At 34.5% G+C, this 20,008-nt stretch overlaps 1 protein-coding gene across 1 annotated transcript in view; it reads right to left on the minus strand.

Moving 5' to 3' along the window:
* Positions 1 to 20,008, minus strand: part of CDH19 (cadherin 19) — a 94,291-nt gene that overhangs the window by 23,666 nt on the left and 50,617 nt on the right. The window contains exon 8 of the mRNA XM_044658088.1: positions 5,519 to 5,640. Within this exon, the coding sequence (XP_044514023.1) occupies positions 5,519 to 5,640 (122 nt within the window). The remainder of the gene's footprint in view (positions 1 to 5,518; positions 5,641 to 20,008) is intronic.

The following is a 20,008-nucleotide window of genomic DNA, read 5'->3' on the forward strand; positions in this document are numbered from 1 at the left end:
AGAGAGACAGAGAGACAGAGAGACAGAGAGACAGAGAGAGAGACAGAGACAGACAGAGAGAGAGAGAGGGGAGAGACAGAGAGAGAGAGAGGGGAGAGACAGAGAGAGAGAGAAGAGAGAGAGAGAGAGAGAGAGAGAGAAAGAGAGAGAGAGAGAGAGAGAGAGAAGCCATCCTGAAAAGAGTTTGGCAAGCCCTCGCAACAAAGATAACTCACTCTTCACTGAATAAATGATACATCTCAGCTCTCACCCTATGCCTCTAAGTCGAAGTTGTAGAAAGCGCCAGCAACCACAGTCTCGTACACCATCAAACACGCCACTATTATTAGCCCCAATTTAGAGCTGAGGACACAGGTTGAGAGACCACAAAACTAGGAAAGACCTGGGGAAAGTCTCAAACCCAAGGCAAATGTCACTAAGGGAGTTACCTTCCATGGCTTTTTCTATCTTTATCTTTGTAAACTGATTCTTCAACCAACAGGCATTCTGCTACACCCTTCCTTCCCACTTCCTAGGTGATGTGATCTATTCTTATACTCTCATACAGAATTCTGGGAAATACTTTCCAAAAGGGATGAAGGAACTTAATATTTAATAAGTGCCTGCTTCAGGGGCAGCTGGGTAGCTCAGTGGATTGAGAGCCAAACCTAGAGACAGGAGGTCCTAGGTTCAAATCTGGCCTCAGACACTTCCCAGCTGTGTGACCCTGGGCAAGTCACTTGACCCCCATTGCCTACCCTTACCACTCTTCCACCTATAAGTCAATACACAGAAGTTAAGGGTTTAAAATTAAAAAAAAAATAAGTGCCTGCTTCGTATCAAGTACTATCCTATGCACTTTATAAATATTATTTCACCACAACCCAGTGAGGTAGATGCTATTATTATTTCCATCTCATAGTGGAAAAAATGAGACATATAGAGGTTATCTGATTTGTTTAGGGTCATCCAACTGTTAAGTGTCCAAGGAAGGATTTAAACTCATGTCTTCCTGACTGCAGGAGCAGTACTTTAACTGCTGTGCCACTTAGTTGTCTCAAAAGAACAGTGTCTTACCACCTATGTACATATCTTTTGTCTAACCTATGAAAGTTTTTTGAATAAATCTTCAGTTGTTTTGGGAAGTATACCAATCCCAATATGCAAAAGAGGTAACTAAAGAGAGCAGACAGTAGTTATGGCTCTGGATTTGAAATTAGGAGGATTTGAATTCAAATCTGACATCAATTACTAACTATAATCATGGATCAGTCACAATTTCTATCTATCTCAATTTCCTTATCTGTAAATTGAAGACAATATTAGCACCTTCCTCACAGGATTCTTGTGAGGATTAGATGAGATTACATATGTAGGGCACTTTGCAAATAATAAAATTGTATGCAAATGTATCTTATTAATAATTATGATTTAATATGCTATTTTAAAATAATGCATAATTATATTTTAGATAGTAATATAATAATAATACTGTACTTCACAGACCTTTAATTGATGATCATAATGATTCATGATAAATGTAATGGGTTATTTTCTGGTATTATGTTCCACATTATTTTTAGAAACTATATCCATTTAGCTCAGTCTATTAATATACCATAAATTGGATGACATAAATGTTTGTTATTTTATGGCAACAAATGTATCCCATGCAGAAAAGGGAGAGAAGGGGAGTAGACAGGAGGAATCAGGCTTGCAGACAAATGTACACTCTGATGCTTATCTTGAGAGTTTTATTAGTCTGACACAATACAGAGCAAGACCTAGTTAATGCAATATTAAAGTAATAGGCTAAGTACTTTCAACTGAATGATTGATTTCACAAGGTAAAATCACTAGCCAATATGTGAATTATATGTGGGTGGAGAATTGTAACATAAGAGAATAGTGAAAATCCTATTCAGAAAATCCATTGAAGGAGACAGAAGGTTTGTAAGAACATTACCCAAACTGCCCATTTTATTTTATCTTATTTTCATTGTGTATAAGCTACCTTTTCAATTGGTAAGTCTAAATGTAATTCTTTAGTTTGAACCAATTCCAAAGGCTAAATCGAAATTATGTGTTACTTTCAAAGAGTTTTAGAAAGAGAAAACTTGAAAGTAAAAGCTATTTCTTAAACATTGACAGATGATTATATAACCAGTTGGTAGAGGAAAAAAGTCAAGAAATGCAATTCAATTGTGATTCTTTAGTATATATTAATTCTAATGACAACTAGGCTAAAAATATGATAGAAAGAGGAAAGAAAAATATTACTCCTCTTCACTGATCCATCTCAACTACTGAATCTTTCTTGACAAGTAAAATTATTTTCATCCAGCACAAAAAAAGAAGTGGGGAGGAGAAGAAATCTAAATTTGTGATGTCGAAGCTAAGGGATTGTCTAAAGTCCTATGAGTGTGCTGGTAAATGTTTTGCAACTGGCTCTGTGAAACATGTGATATATGTTTAAATTTAATTTGTGTCATTAATATTTTCTCCACAATTTTCTTAAGTTTTGACAATCAAAAAATAAATCACCCACTGATCTATAAATATTTACACTGGAAATTTAACAGATTGACTCTTAGGAACCAAAGCTGGCTTCAGCATATCCCTGTACCCTGGGTGACTGAATTAAACATGAAATAGAGCCCAAGGGGAAGAGAGGAGGTATTCATAGCACATAGGGTAAAGTGCCAAGCCTGGAGTAGGAAAGACTTTGGGTTCAAATTTGGCCTCAGATACTTCCTAGATGTGTGAACCTGAGCAATTTATTTAATCCAACTGCCTAGCCCTTGCCTCTCTTCCTACTTAGAATTGATACTAAGACAGAAGATAAGAGTTTAAAAAGGAGTAGGAAAGAAGAGCAAGAGAGCCCAAATGGGGCCTTATAATCCTTCATGTGTCTCCAGGAAAGCTTATATGAATCCCAGATCCTCATAGCTGACAGCTTTTCACTTGGCTCAGAAAGTTCCTCCAATGGAAAGCTCCTTAGAATATCTGCTTAAAGAGTATTCTCTCTCACATTGCTCTCCATGCTGTGCTCTGGACTCCTGATAACATAGACATATCAGGTCCCTTTTGTTTCTCCCCAGGTTTTCAGTCTCTTTTTATGAGGTGTATTCCCACATTTAAATATAAATTCTTTGAAGGGCTCAGTGGATAGATTGCCAACTCTGGAGTCTGAAGGACCTGCATTCAACTCTGACCTGAGATACTTCCTACCCCTAATACCCAGGGCACGTCATTAAGCTCACTCACCTAGCTCTTACCTTTCAGTTCAAGAGTTGTTATAAAGACAGGTAGTAAGGAATTTTTGTTTTTGTTTTGTCTGCTTTTAAATAAGCTCTTTGAGTACAAGGATTTCCTTTTTATTTGTATTTGAATGTCCATAGATTAGAAATTATGGTAAACGCTTAATAAATTCTTGTTGAATGTCTGGGAAAACCATATTTAACCATGTCTAAATCCAAAGGGTAGAACATTTATAGATTGCTTTTGTGCTAGCAAATCTTGATTATCATTACTCTGTATGAAAACAATTGTTTCAAATATATGCCTTTCATATAACATTTAAAAATATTAAATAGTTAAAAAGCAGCATTTCTCCACAGTCTTAAAGGATTCTGACTCTTTAAATGACTGTCTTTCCTTATACCACTTGAATTTGTATAAAAGTTTATGACTTCAAAGCACTGTAAATGTCCATTTATTTCCTTCAAACAACCCTGAGAGAGAGGCGGAATATATGACAGATGAGGAAAATAAAATAATAAAGAAAGAGACTTGTACAAAGTTAGTGACAGATCACTGTGCAGACTACCAGGCACATAGATGGCACTCAAATTTAACTTATTCTCTGAATGTATTTTTATGTGGATAATTGAACAGAAGAGCTATCATCCCTCTATGAAGGAGAAGGTTCATTAACTAACAGACATAAGTTAGGATCCTAAGCATTTATGTGAACTCAGAAGGAATTCTTCTAGAAGGAACTGATGGGCTCCATTGGCACTTTCCTGTGAAGATCTCGATGGCAGAAAAGGCATCAAAGTGAAGAGCAAGCCTGCTGTCTAGCCACATGGAGGCACCATGTGGAAGGGACCAGAGGGCTTTTCTGTTCTCTGTAGTTGGACAGGGCACATGCCTGGAGGGAAGGGAACAATGGAAAATTCTGAACTTGACTCTTCCTTCTGGTATTAGAAGCTATGGAAACAACTTCCTTCCTGGGGGCAAGGAGAAGAAAATGTCCTTTCTTTCCCTTCTGTGATGTTCCACTTTGAACATGGCTTATCTTCTCTAAATAGACCTGCAGCATGTGTTCTTCAGCGGGTTTATGACAACTCAGTATTCCTGCTGTAGGAGACAGTTAGCACTCACGCTACACTTGTTAGCAGAGACAAATTATATTCTGCTAAATAGATAGGATGCCATGATGCTCATTTAGGCCAAGACATGAAAACATTTTTGAGGAGGGAGAAATGTCTTTAAAAACAATAGATATTACTATTATGACTGACTGATGGTGATGATGATGACATAATTAATATTTATAAAATACCTATGTATGCTAAGTGTTTTATCTAATTTGATTTTCATACAACTAGGCTATTATTACCCTCGTTTTATTGAAGAAAATTGAGGCAAACTGAAGTAGCTCATCTAATTTGTCTATAAGCCCCACTTTTAATTAATAGCAATGGATCCTAACTAAAAATTCTATAAATTAGACAAGAATCAAAGTAATTTCACTGGTCTATAATTTTTGGAGTCAATATTTATCTATTTTTAGAAAACTTATAAATTCTGTCCACTCTCATGGAACTTCTATTCTCCAACATCTTTCAAAAATTATTGACAGTGGAGGGGCAGCTGGGTAGCTCAGTGGATTGAGAGCCAGGCCTAGAGATGGGAGGTCCTAGGTTCAAATCCGGCCTCAAACACTTCCCAGCTGTGGGACCCTGGGCAAGTCACTTGACCCCCATTCCCTTACCACTCTTCTGCCTTGGAGCCAATACAAAGTATTGACTTCAAGATGGAAGGTAAGGGTTTTTTTAAAAAAAAAAATTATTGATAGTGGCTAAGTAATTACATCTGTTAGTTCTAGTCACTCTAAGATATATATCATCTGAGTCATGTGACTTAAAGTCATTTAGGACACATAGGTGATTCTGTCTCCTACATATTTTTGCCTATCTTACATAGCAACTTCTATTAATCAATTTTTTCTGCCATTTCCACATGAAAGATCATTCCTTTGGCAGAAGAAACAGAATAACATTCATGGGAGTGTTACAAATTGCCATTGAAGAAAAATGATGCATACTATAAGAGAGTTCATGGAGACTTCAGAGATCATTTTAATAAAACTTTCCATTTACTATTGTGGAGCTTATGGCTAGGGCAATGAAATAATAAACTTTTCATATACATGATGTGTGTATAATGCTGAAATGTTATTAATAAAAGGAAGTTTATTATACAATATTAGTATTAAAAATTATAGTCATTGAACAAGTGATTAGTTTCTTACCTCTCCAGCATTTGCTTTTTCACAAACATATGTCTCATAGTATTGGAAGAATTCAGGAGCATGGTCATTGACATTCAGAACTTGTACATACACACGTGCCTCAGACACTTGTTGTAAATTATCTGAAGAAAACAAAAAGCAAATGAAATTAAAATATTAAAGTCCTATATTTTTGTAAAATAATTCATCTTAAGGCACTTAATGGATTATGTAGTCTGTTTAGGTAGCTTTCATATATAATGTTTTATTTTCAAATTCTGTAAAATCCTAAAAGACATTGTTGGGACTAAATGGTAGAGCAATAGTCATACTTAACTATAATATTATAGAGGCACAGTTTGAATATATGTGAACTGGTAAATAAATATTTATGAAGATGAAAGTATAATTATGCCTCACTATTATAATTGTTTTCAGCATTTATTATCCAAATCTCTGTAAGAAATAACATAGAAACCCATCTTCCCCTTACTTCTTAACCAATATACATATAATATATTAATGAAGAATTTATTAAATAGCAACTAATGCCAAAGTATTAGAAGGGACTATTTTATAACAAAGTTTGGTTATAAAATAAAGATGGATTACTTAGGAAATAGATGAGCTTCTTTGTACCTTTGAAATAATCTTTACCTAAGTCTGTTCCCTGTAATATGAAAGACCATGTGATTCATGGATTTATTTGTATTTGTATTTCTATCTATTGGTAGTATTCCAGAGCAAAAAAGGGGAGCAATTTTTGGAAAGTGTTGAAAGAGATTCATCCATGAAAAAGCAAAGATCTCTTACATTCTGTATCACTTGATAATCCTTCTTGAGAGCAGTTAGCTCTTAAGTACATAAATATGACATTTATATAAAATTATATAAGGGATGACATTTGCTATTTTCATTGACAAAAGACATGGTCTATCAATTCAAGTTGGCATCCTCTCTAATTTACAGTTCTATGGGAGAAAGTAAGTGCATTGCCACGGGTCACATATACATAACAAATTAGATGCAGGGCTTTAATTTGTTCTTCTTCAGTCCAAATCTAGTCTCAATCTACTACATTATTTTGTTTTTCAGAGATCTTAGAGATAACTATTAAATAAATATTTTCCAAACTCTCATCATTAAACATTGACATAATATATCTACAGGTAGATTATAGTATTGATAAATACTGAAGATAACATACAACACATATTGTAATCATCTCTATATATTTGATAATAGAAATAAAGACAAAGAATAGAGAAATAAAGACAGCCCATAGGTGCAGTGTTTTTCGTCTCTTGATTTATCAATCTCTATCTACCTAATTACCTACCTATCATCAAAGAAAGATTGTTTAGTTATGTATCAGAAATGTCATTTCATGGTATAGGGAACTCACTTGTGAGGAGACACTATCAATGGAAATCAGAAAACTTTCTACAACTTTTATAACAACATTTCTTCACCAAAAAGTTAAGTATTTTGCCTATGTTCATTCAGCTTGTATGTGTTAAAAGCAGAACAAAGAAAGTAGATCTAGAGTTGAAAGTAATCCTAGACCCTATCTTGCCCAACCCACTTATTTTATGTCTGGGGTTATACAGAAAGTAAATATCAGTAGGGGAATTTGAATCTGGGTCCTCTGATTGCAGAACCAGTTCTTTTTAAACTGTACAAAACATGTCTTTATACAATATATATGCATATACACACATACATATTTATACATATACTTTTTCAATTTAGATTTTAAAATGTCACATGTTCCAGCTACTTATTCTTTCTTTTGCAGTTTTGCTTTTATGTCTTGGTTTCCATGACCAAGTTCAAACTATTTTTAAAGTTTGCTATTTTCTACTTTCACACTAGAACAACAATATTATTCTTTGAAGGCACTTGTACCACTTTATAAAAGGAATTGAGCTTAATGTTGACTGTAAAGTATGCATTCAATAGAACTTGTAAAATAACTGACCTAAGTCACAAATGCAAGTAGTAAAGATGATGGCACATGGAGATATCATGATTTTGGAAGGAATATAAAGAGGTTCTATAAAGAAATCAAGGGAAGTTTGAATAGCTCAGAGGTTTCCTAATGTTAAATCATAAGATTAGATTTGCTGACTGGAGCAAATTAAGTTAGTTTTCCTGGGCTCATGAAAAGTAGATCTATCTGTACGCTCTCAAATGCACTGCCTGTGTATCATAAAGATAATATAGACCTACTTGGAGGAAACAATTTGTCCAAGCAAGCTTGGATTTTCTGAATTTCTGGATGGGCAGAGAGTATCCAGGAGAAGAGAAGAAATGGTAGTATCAAAGGTTGCAGAGACAGCAACTTTCCCTTGTTTTGATCAGATATTAATATATTTGATTGTAGTCTTTTCCTGCTTTTCCAGTTAGTATCTTCTAAGCATCGCCACATAGGGATTGTTCTTTTACTTAAATGTATTCATGGTAAGGCTCCTGAGAAATCTTGAGAGAGCTCTTCATCTTTTTCAGTTATGCTTTGAAATATCTAACTTATACCTTCCATTTCTCCAGAGGGAAGTTTTTTGCAGCACTTGTTTCACTTTGGGTTTATAAATATCGAGTATTTTCTGGTTTTGGAAATTGAAGCTTATCATGTTCTGTAAACAAACCTTTGTGTCAGGGCAGTCCTCAGTACATGTGTTACTTCTAACACACAGTGGTTGTATGACTGGGTCATTCATTTGACTTCTCTAAGATTTAAGCAACTCTAACACTATCTAAGTTTCTAATCTGTATTGATGTAGGGAAGTTTTTTCACTAGAACTTCCTTATATTCTTGAAATCATAGGTGCAGATATTCTTTGAGGACTGAAAGAATGCTTTGCCCACAGAAGGAAGTTGAATGTTTTTTTGCAGGCATAAATGAAAGAAATGATTTGAAGTTAAAGAGAAAGAAGTTCTGGTTTAAAAGCAGAGGCAATACTATTGAAATAGAGAGGAAAATTATTTGAAATGCAAATCTTATTTTCATGTAAATTTACAGTAAATCCCAGCAAAATAAAATATTATAAAATACATATAAGATAAAGTTTATAAATTATATACTAATTACATATCTTTTCTGCTTTAGTGAAGAATACTGAGTCCCTTAATTTAACTGGCATCCTGATAAATGACTTGCTTACTTCACTGGGAAGCTTGTCAGAGAATATATTCAGCATAATTAATCTTAATAATTATAAGAAATTATACAATGGCACACATTATTTCTTTAAATAGCATAACTCAGTTTATATACAAGACCACGCAGGGTCTTTGAGATATGTAAATGATATATTAGAGAATTGATTTCCCATTGAGAGATCTTTTGTTCTCCTGAAGTTATCTTCTATAATCTCATAGGTACATTGGTTGAAATGTATTACCAAAAATATTCTTCAAATGGAAGTAAGCAAGTATAACTAAATTGCTTCCTAGATCATTGAAAAACATATATATTTGAAGATTAAAGGGAATACACCTTAAATACTTCTGAGAGATAGAACAAATGGCAATAATGACATTCAAAACCCTTCACAACCTGACTCTCTCTTTTCCCCACATGCTCAGCAATTCAGTGACACTGACATCTGTTCTTTTCCTCAAGCAAGACATTCCTCCATCCTTTGACTCAAAATATTTTCAGTTGTTGTCACAGATGCCTGGAATTCTGTCCCTTCTCAGCTCTGCTTCCTGGATTTCTGAGGTTCCTTCAAGTCTCACATAAAATTCAATCTTTAAATGAGAACTTTTCCTAAATCCCCTTAATTACGGTACTTTCTCTAGGTTGAAGGAATCTTTCATTTATTCTGTATCTATCTTGTATCTACTTAGTTGTTTTCATGTTCTCTCTCCAATTTTGACTGATTTCTATGAAGGTAAATAGAGGTTTTTTCCCTTTGTATTCTTAGCACTTAGAATAGTGCTTGGCACTGTAAAAGATAACCTAATTACGGAACTTTGATCAGTTTATAGTCATTGTTTTATGGGGTTTTTTTTAGAATTATGCCCTCTGTATGTAATCCTACTAGATACCCAATAATATAATGATCAATTGTAATCATAGATTTAATAGTAAGTAAAAAAATTCCAATTGCTGATTGAATAAATGGGCATCAGTATCAGTAAACAATTATGTTGTGAGTTAAATATCAAGGAAAATCCTCTGCAGTGTCTTGTGAAGTGCCTTTGCCAAGGCAAGTTGTGCACTTGTCTTCAGAGCTCTGGCATATATCCAGATTTATGTCATCTCAGTTGACTTCAAAGCTACAGAATGACCTTGGCTATTCCCATATATGAAACAGAAATCATGTAATCAGCCACAAAATAAGAAAACTTTACTTTTTTAAAGAAGGAAACCTAAAAAAAAAAAGAAATTCTGGTTGCCACACACCTCCAGAAGAAATATTCAGCTGAATCTATTTTGTGGGGTGAGTTTGTATAATCTGACTTTTTAATAGACTATAAAAGTTTGGGAAGTTCAAATCTCAATGTATTAATAAGTATTCGATGTATATCTGTCCCTGACATTTGATTACTGATCTAAAAATAAACATCAGTTTGACTCACAAAATTGCTTCTTTAGAGTTATTTTTCTTTTACAATTGGTGACCCCAGAGATGAAGTTCTGACTCTTTATTCATGTGCCTCTTCAGAAGAGTTTCTTAAAAAGTCTCAGCAATCCCCTTTCCTGAAGGATGCTGGTCCAGGACACCAACTAAGCTAAGACACCTATTTCTGAGGTAGGTAAATTACCTCTGCTTTTTAAGAAGCAACCTGATTTTAGGATTCCTTTTATAGGTGCTTCCTTTTCTTAAAATATTTTAGTTAAATTTTATGTAATTCCTAAGAATTTGGTGGGCTTGAGGGATATTCCATTACCACCTTGTTTCTGTTCATGTGTTGTTGTTTTTTGGTGGGTTTGAGGTTCATTCCATTGTCAGTATTTTTGTTTGCCTTTGAGGATTAATTCTGTCTCCAGTTTTAGAGTTCTGTACAGAATCATACTGCTAGTTTGAAGATTTATTTAGGATTCTATGCAGAATTACAGTTTCTATGAAAGGAGGACGCTTTATCTTGATTTCCTTTGCCTTTTAACAAGAATTCTCAGATTAATTAATGTATTTTCTGTATGTGTTTGTGTGTGTTATTTAAAGGGCTAATTTATAGCTCCTATCTTGAATGGTCTCTAAGTGTGTATTAAGAGCAAAGATTTTTAAAATTGCTCTGTTTTTATGTCTTTGTGTGTGTCTGTCTCTTATCAATTATATATAAGCTCTAAAAGTGATTTGATTTTTAAAGAACTATTTTTTAAACTACATACAATGTTTTTAAGTAAGCTTGCTAATCAGTTAAAGACTTGGGTTTAGTCAAACAATAGAATCCTCTGGAGGGGAAAACACCCCCAAATTAGATGAGAACATAAATAAAATTATTAACCAGGTTCATTCCAAGCCAAAATTTTTTAGAGATTTTAATTCTCATCTGGACATATTACTGAAAAGAATATTGTTGTCTACGCTGACTGCGTTTGGTGCCAATTCACATCAATAAGATGTTTAGCTCATGCCATGCCTCTACTCTCAGACTGATCAGTCATGGGTTGTCGGGGTAGAAAGAGGAAACTGTGAATATTAAAACTTTTAGCATTATTTAAACATGTTTATAAGTTTACAAGTGCTTTTTAAAATTTTTTCTCTCTCTCCCTAATATCAATGAATAGCCATATTGAGATAGGACTGAGGCAAAAGACAAATATTAAAACAATTGGAAACTAAGTATATAACAAACAGAAATACTTTAATTTCTGGACAGGAAAATTTCTAAATTATGCCTCTTTCAAAGTAATGAGTATGTTAAAGGTTAATAATTATAAGGTGGTTGATTTCCATTGTTGTTTGAAAGTGACAAAATTTGACTCTGAAATTGTGCTATTAATATTTAGAATATGAAATTTGGAAAACTTTCAAGTTCTCAATATGGAAATCATAGTTCAGCATTGGTAAGTTGCCTAAAGACATGAATTTTCTTTTCATTACACTTCACAAAGTTACAGATACTGCTGTTTACCAGCAAACTGTGTTGAAAGTATTTATCACTATAAGTTTTGATAATTTCATGTTTCTATATTTGGCAAATATTAGGCATATAGTATGTTGTCTGATAAAATTTTTAAGTTAATTATCTTCTGACTGGAAGAACTTCATCTAAATTATACTATATACTACAACATTTTAAATTCCTCTGAACTATTACAAAACTATGTCCTGATAAGCCTGAGCTCCATCATGCTCCTGTTATAACTTTTAAAATAATTTTTAAACACAATTTATCCCTATAAATGAATAAAACTGTAAGACAAGTGTGTAGTGACCCTAGTACTTGAAAGGATTGAATTAAAATGTTATATTGATGATGATTGGATGATTGAGAATTAAAATGTTATATTGATGACATAGGATGATTGGCAAAACCTGGTGGTTAAAAGCTCAACTCTGTTTCAATGTTTAAACAAGTTATAATAAGTTGATGAATAGTAAAAAATTAATGGAAATATAAAATCTACAACTACAACATTTAAAGGGTTTTAAACTTTTAGATATATCATGAATGGTTTCCATTCAGGTAAAATAAAATGAGACTTAATTGATGTTTTCATATTGGAAATAACTTTTCTTTTGAATCTCTGCTTTCTAAAACAACCAGCCTGTTGTTTGAAGATTTGATTAACACCATAAATCTATGTTCAAATCTTTTCTAAAGGACACCAAGCAAGCCCTATTATCATCACAAAGAAGAAAAAGTTGTACTGAAGTCAATAAGCAACTAAAAAAGTAATAAGTGATAAATCAAGGTAAGAAAACTAAAAGAAAAGGAGAATAAGAAAAAGTTACACCTTCAGAAAATTATAGTCTCCATTAGACAGTATTTTTCAAATAGAGTAATCCCTTAGCTCTAATTAATATTTTTGTTGTTGATGATTTTAATTAAAGCATATATTCTAACTCTAGAAATTATGCTACCAATCAATGGAATTCCTAAATCAAATCATTGGGGACCATGAAAAGAATGAGGGAAATTTTATAAATGATAAAGGATAATAATTTGCTTTACTATCAGATTTTTAAAAGTATACAGTAAAAATGTACTATTTCTTAATTTACATTTAATTAAACTAATATTATGTTCACAATCACATCCTAAAAGTAGTAGATTGAATTTAAATTTTGGTATAACAAAGATTTCTGTTAATTTAAATATCATTAGAAGGATCACCTTCACTTTTGATGGGAGATAAGCTTAAATTATTAACTTCTTAGTAAAATGCAATATTTCAATAACTGGTAATATTTGAAATTATTATATATTTGTAAAAGAAGAAGTGATTAAGCACTAACATTGTACACAATCAAGGACAAAGTGAACACGATACACACACACACACACACACACACACACACACACACACACACATACATATATGTACCAGTTCCAAAAAAGAGAAAGTTTTAGAAGAGTAAGTTTAAGATCAAACATCTATTAGTTTGGAATTCTATTAAAATACATGCTTTTGGAAAAAGAATTATTTCATCAATTGGATGTAAAATTCCATGCTAAGCAATTTGTACTATGTTCTTAATGTGATTGCACAAACTGTAAGACCTGAGATTTTGTTTTAGTTTATCAATTTATATGATGAAATAAAATAATGATGGACATGAATTGGATAAAGCATTATATTATATCTAGTACTTAAATGGTAAATTCTTTTTTTTTAAATATGGATTAATGAAACAATGTTCTGATTCACTCTTGATTAGAGAAATGCAAATTAAAATAATGCTGAGATACCACCTTACACCTATCAGGTTGACAAATAAAACAGTAACTTAGATATTAAAATGTCTTATTCTCTGTATAGTATATGAGTCTTTTCAATAAGGGAAAGAGAAAATAAAGGGTTGGTCAGTACTATGTGAAAAAGTGAAAAGGAAAAAATATTTTATTTATATACTTATAAAGTTTTTTTGAAGACGTTTGTCTGGGTAAAGTCATCAACTGTATGAAAAAGAGCTTGTTTTTATTTTAGAATTTCTAAACAATGAAATAAGATTACTGAGAATTTATAAGTTTGTCTATAATACAGGAACAATTTCTGAAAATTGATCTTCATGCCAGGATGAGTTATAATTTAAGAAGAGAAGAAAATCAAATGAAAAGATGCCAAGTAAAATTTCTTAAATCTTAGTAAATGTTGGGAAAGTTATTGATTTTTGCAATTCCAGGAGAGCAAGATTAAGTTCATTCAGTTCTTACCATTTGAAGTAAAAGCTCTTAGAATTGTAACTGTAACTGATATTATTTAAAAAGCAACAAATTATACTATCTTCTTTGTCCAAATGTAAATAATTCTATCGAGGCATGTAAAAACCTTATTTTTCTTAATTTCAAGTATATTATTAGTTCCTGATTTTGGATGATTTTTACCAACTCAACTAGTTATTGTGAGCTACAGATTGTTCACTTGTTAAATAAGATTGAGAGCACAAGATTTTGGATGATTTTCACCATCTTAACTAGTTATTGTGTTATGCCCAGAGAAGTATCCCAATAAATGAGTCTTGAGCCAACAATGCAATATGCAAAGGGACTTTATTGTCTAGCTCGAGCTAGGGTCTCTCACGAAAAGTTAGTGAGGGACCCCGAGCTGTGCCTGGGCTAGAGTTTTTATGGAGTAATCCTCAGAATGGAATAGGGTAGAGAAAAGTCCTTAGGTTAGGAAATCTTGTAGATAAGGGGAATATCCTAAGGTAGATAAGGCAAATTCCTGAAGGGAAGAGATCCTAGGGAGAAGAGGAAGGTTTTCCCAAGGTAGATAAGGTCAGTCCCTGGAGACTGGAGGTGTGCAAGGTTTGGGATTCCTGTGGATAATTCTATTTCACCATAATGTCATATAAAGGTCGGGCCCATGATGTCATATAGGGGTCAGGATTTTTAATTCTGATTCTTTCTAGGTTCCACAACTGGAGAAAGAATATTTGAAAAGCTGTACTAATTTGCTTTGAAATCTGCTTTGAAAATTATTTTAGCAGAAACATTTGGATAATTTCTATGAGCAATTTGGAACCAAAGAAGCAAATCTAATAAACAAGAGACATATTTTTGGATATCTGAGAAAAGATGTTTTTGGAGAGTAAACAACTACAAGAGAAATCTGAGGTCTAAGATGAAACTTGCTGACATTGGTGCCAGGTTACTACATTTCAGAGAACTGATGTCAGTTAAATTTGATAAGCACTCTTATATTACCTTTGCTTACTATTTCACTATGACTATAATAAATTCTTTTTTGGCTTACAAGTTGAGAGGATAAACAGGAGACTTAAGACCATGATAGTGATTCTTTGTACTGGAACTCACCTCAAATTGCCTGATATTTTGCCTTTAGTTCTCTTGTACCTTTAATAGACATGAAGTGGGGAATTATATGTATCATTTTATAAAATGTTTGGTCAATATTTCTTCTTGTGCTAAACCTTTCTCCCCAGTGTATGCCTCACTACTGGAAGGAAACCTTTCTGTTTCCTCACATAGCGATCACTCCAGAGATGGCTAAAAGAATTACATGAAACAAGCATTAATACACAGTTTGGACTTGTTGTTTCTATATCGATTTTCAATCTGATGATTTAGTCTAAACCAAAAATTTCCTCTAGACTGGGAGTACACAACTATCCTAGAAAGGATCAGTCCAGGCAGTGTTAACAAATCCCACAAATGTTTAGAACAAAGGAAAAGACTCCTGGATCCATTGCTTTCACATTAAAACTATAAGACTATCCAAAGACTAAAAAAAAAGACAAAATGCTACAAAGAGTGTTGGATTTAAAAATCAGTCTGGCAGTCTACTGAACTATTTCTGGCCTGGGCAAGCTACCCCCAGCCCCCAAGGTTTCCTAGCACAGTCTTCCTTATCTCCCCCTATCATAAACCTAAAACTGAAGCTATCTTATCTGATGAATATTAACCTTCTTGAGGAATGTTTGTCTATGTTTGCCTGCTTTACAATATTTGCCTATTTAATGTATATTTGCCAAATGCTTCCAGACCCCTGACCCTGAAACAGGCCCCCCTCCCCAGATGCTTCCTGACCACCTGTCCCTGACACTACCTTGATAATTATGTATGTACCAACCCCCTTCCCCAAACATTTCTATATAAACTCTTGGCTGAGAATTCCAAGGGGTAGGTTCAGGCACCTCTCTCTGCCTAGGGACCCTAGCTATTATTGCTACTAAAGAATGAGCCTCTTCTTGCATATTGCATTGTCAGTGTGATTCTTCCTTCAGCCATGACCCTGGGTTAGGTATTAAAATTTGGGTACAACATATGGGGGCTCATCTCTCATGGCCAGGAAAAGACCAACTGCCAGAAGAGCCAAGAGGGTGAGGAGATCTGGGGTTGAGTGGCCTGTGCATGTGGTTGTGTGATTGTGTGCTTGCATTGTATGAGGAGGGAGCCTGCCACAGGTCCCCTTCTGCGTGTGTGTGGATGTGTGATTGAACTGATGGGGAAGGTGATGCCCTGGTAAGCATACAGCTAAGTGGTTCGGCTTGGCCCACCGCTCTGGGATTGATACGGAGGAACCTATGCCAAGCTTACCAGCCACGGGCACCCCTTCTACCTGTTTCTGAGTGAGGACTGGGCAAAGTACGCAGTTCCTTTTGAACCATGCGGACAAAGGTCGGAAACCCTGGGAGCAAGTGCTGTGTGTGACTGGCAGGCCATGTAGACCAATTAATCTCTCTATTCCCTTGGAATTACTACGGGAACTGGTGAGATTCGAGGTCTCACAGGACCCCAAAGCAAAAGGTTCGAGTTCTGTCTTTGGAGTCTGTCTGGTTGATTCGAGTCCAGCTGGATTTTCTTGGGGATTGAGGCCCCAAGTCAGGGGTTCGAGTCCCCTGAGGAAGGCCAGTGGACACACTGGAGGTGGGGAGGAGAGAGAGGACTGAGGCAGGATCCCCATATTAATTGTTTGGGATCTGTCTGGGCTCCCCCAGGCAAGTGAGTGTGAGTGTGCGCACCTTTGTCTTGTGTTGTCTTGGCCAGTCAGGAATATGTCAGGTTTAAACCATCCTTAGTTCGTCTTTTGTGTGTCCTGGCTGGGTCTGTGTCTTTGGTGTTATTTCAGTCCTTATCATGAGCCAGGGAGAGTCAACCTGGTGCTTGCTGGTTTCCCCAGCTTCAAGGCGAGTTCAGAGGGGAAAACTGCAAACATTCTGCAATTCCCTTTCCCACATCTACATTTCTAACCTCCCAGACTGGAGAAACTGTGCCGCTGGGGCTGCAGACTTAAAGTTCAGACTGGAGGAATTGTGCTACTCCAGCAGAGGACAACATTTGAATAGGGAGAGGATTCTAAATAAACCTCTCAGACCTGGTGGCAGATTTAACATCTGAATAAGAGAGGATTTGAAAGTTCAAAGTTCTTTCCTTAAGAAACACAGCCAGCCTAATGAACAGCTCACTTCCAATGCCCACTGTAAACAGATAGCAGTTTGTTTAGTGCTACAAGAAGCATTTTGTTAGAAATCACAACCAAAGAGAGACTGGTTAGGTCAATCAGAGTGTAAAGCACAGGGAGAGTTAGGGGACAAGGAAGTCAGCTCAGCCAATCAGATGGCTGGTCACTGTACCTGAGTAGCCTCAGTTGAAGGGGCAGTGTGCTGCAACTGTTTTAATGAGCTTTCTCAATGCAAATATTTCTTTTTAAACATGGATCCTAAAGAACTGATTTTTTTTTCCTTTTAAAGCATGCTTGTCATAAGGTTGTATGTTTTTGTTTATTGTTGTCTTTGTCACAGTCTTGTCTCTATGTATTCTTAAATTGGACATTAAAAAAGAAAAAGAGGGGGAGTTGAAAGATTGAACTTCCCACAGTCAAAAATCCTCAGCAGAGGACAAAAGGAAATATCTGTTAAATGATTTTTCCTCTTTCTTCCTTTGGATGGGCCCCCAAAGGAGTGAAAAAGAAAAATTCAGAGCAGAAAAGGGAGATTTTACTCCACAATTTGTAGCATTTTCACTTAAGATCTGATTTTAAGGGTTGAGGATTGCTAATGATGTTGATATGGTACAATGTAATTTTATTCATTGTGGTAACTGTCAGTCAAATGTGAAATATTAACCAGATTTTATTGAGCACAAAAACTCATGGTTAGAAGTTTGTTAAGCCTTGGTTTCAGTGAATTGAGAATTGTCTAAATGTGGTTAATATCCAGACACAGAGAGGCAATGTTTATTCTATAAGGTCAAAAATTGTATTGGCTACTTTGTAGATGTAAAAGTCATTCAGAAAAAGTTGTAATATTATTATTGAGAACTTATTCTAGAATTTAAACTTGGGATTTTAAAATGAGATGTATGTGCTGTCAGAACTAGCAACATGTAATCATATGATACACAAGAAGTTTTTAAAGTAGTTAATCTGTGCATGGATTTTAATAATACAGGTACTGAAAATTTGGTAAAAATGTGTGCAATGTATAAGAAAGAATTTGTGATCTAGAGATTAACATGCATTTAGACTCAAATTGCTAGAAAGCAATGATGAATGAATACAAAATATGTATGCATTTGGACTATAAAGAGAATTAAGTTTTCAATAGGTTAAGAATATATGATATGCAAACTGTATGAAATTAACAAGAGAAAATTTGACCTGCCCAAAAAGCTAGTAACATTACATACAATTAAATATAGTACCTTTCCTCTTTTTGCAATAATGGTAAAGGAAGAGAAGCCAGAGGAAATAAGAGTAATTGATAAAGAAATAACAGGTGTGAATTCTAGAACAAATGATAAATCAGAATAATATTGATGGAATTTAATCGGTTATGTAAGCAATGCCTAAGGTAAAAGGAAACTGAACTAGAGGTTCTATTCTGTTTAAACAGAGGTCTGAAAGGAATAAAAGTAAATGGCTTTGAAATTCAGTTGTTTATATACTGAAAGATTACTAGAGGACTTAAAGTTATTTGGGAGTTGTGGAGTTCAAACTAAAGTTTGTTGAAAATAATTTATTACGAAGATTTTGGTACATGCTAAATTTTAAATTGTAGGTGACCTCACTTGGTAAAGAGAGATGAGACAAGGTTGTTAAGTCATAAAAACCTAAATCAAGTGAGGCAGCCTTAGGGGAAATTGTCCACAAGCTATTAAACTCTTCCTTGCAAATAGGAAGAAGAAAGAAATACTTTTAATTGTTCCACTTTGATACTTAGGAACTGATATAGCAACACAGTACATAAGTAAGATCTGAAAGAGTTTAAAGATGAGTATATTTTAATTGTATACTTCAGAGTTTTTAAAGAGATGTTCAAGCAAGTAAAAGCTGATAGAAAAGTCATGGATATCTTGTAAAACAGGTTCTTTTTTTAGCAGTACAGTTGTTATAGGGGTGCAAATGGTGAACCCCTGGGTTCGGGAAGGGGGCCCTGAGGATGAGAGGACTCCAAGTTTAACTTAGAAGTATCCTTTTCAAAGAGCGTGGACATGACTCCTTGCACTCAGGCATTTAGTGAGTGGGGGGGGGGGTCTGTCTGAGATCCTCTGGGCTTAGGCTATCAAGGTGTGGCCAGAGGTGTATCTGTTTAAATTGATCAAATTATTTTTTTGGGTTTAAAAGTTATCATAAATGGTTTTCCATATCAGTGTATTAAAATTGACTAACTTCATTATTAAATTTGATTCCCTGCTCTTGAAAATAGATAAGCAGCCTACTGGTCAAAAGGCTTTCTTTAAGGTTTATAGTGCTTAAAAGGTTTCAAATCTTGTAATTGAAAAAATAGACCCTGTAATACTACATGCTTTATGATATTCCTTTAAGTATGATTTTTATGTAAATTGTTGCTAAAACATGTGCTTTAAGTGTTGTTTGAATGTAAGCAAAAGCTCATTGTAAACCTGACTGCACCATGGGTTTTGTTCAATACTCAGTGGTTACCTCAGTTTACCAATTTGTACTATGAACTGAATCTTATAATGAGCACTATGCTAAAGTTACAGTGTCTCAATTCTTGGGAGTTATTGATTAGCATTTGAAGGGATACCAAAGGATATGTTTATTTTTGTGATGGTAATAGAGAGTCAGAGAAAGTGAAGAGGTAAGGTGTGTTGTGTTTGAATACAGAAGAAAGAGAGACTTGGATGTCCTGAGTATGCAGATTCGTGATGGGTAAATGGAAGTTGTGTTCTGCTTTTTAAGCAGAGGGTTTGAGGGAAAAAGAGAGAGGAAGAAGGAGAGAGAAGGAGAGATGAAAGAGAACAGATAGGGAGGTGAAAGAGAATAGATAGATGTTCTACTCTTTTAATTGGATCAATCCCTGACCTAGGGATAATTTCTAAAGTTAGTGTATATGGTGTTGGGAAAATCATAAATAGTTCTGGAATTTCTCTTGAAAGTTACACTGAAGAGATTCCTGTATGGCT

Source organism: Gracilinanus agilis, chromosome 1 (genome assembly GCF_016433145.1).
Source record: "Gracilinanus agilis isolate LMUSP501 chromosome 1, AgileGrace, whole genome shotgun sequence".
Taxonomy (NCBI): domain Eukaryota; kingdom Metazoa; phylum Chordata; class Mammalia; order Didelphimorphia; family Didelphidae; genus Gracilinanus; species Gracilinanus agilis.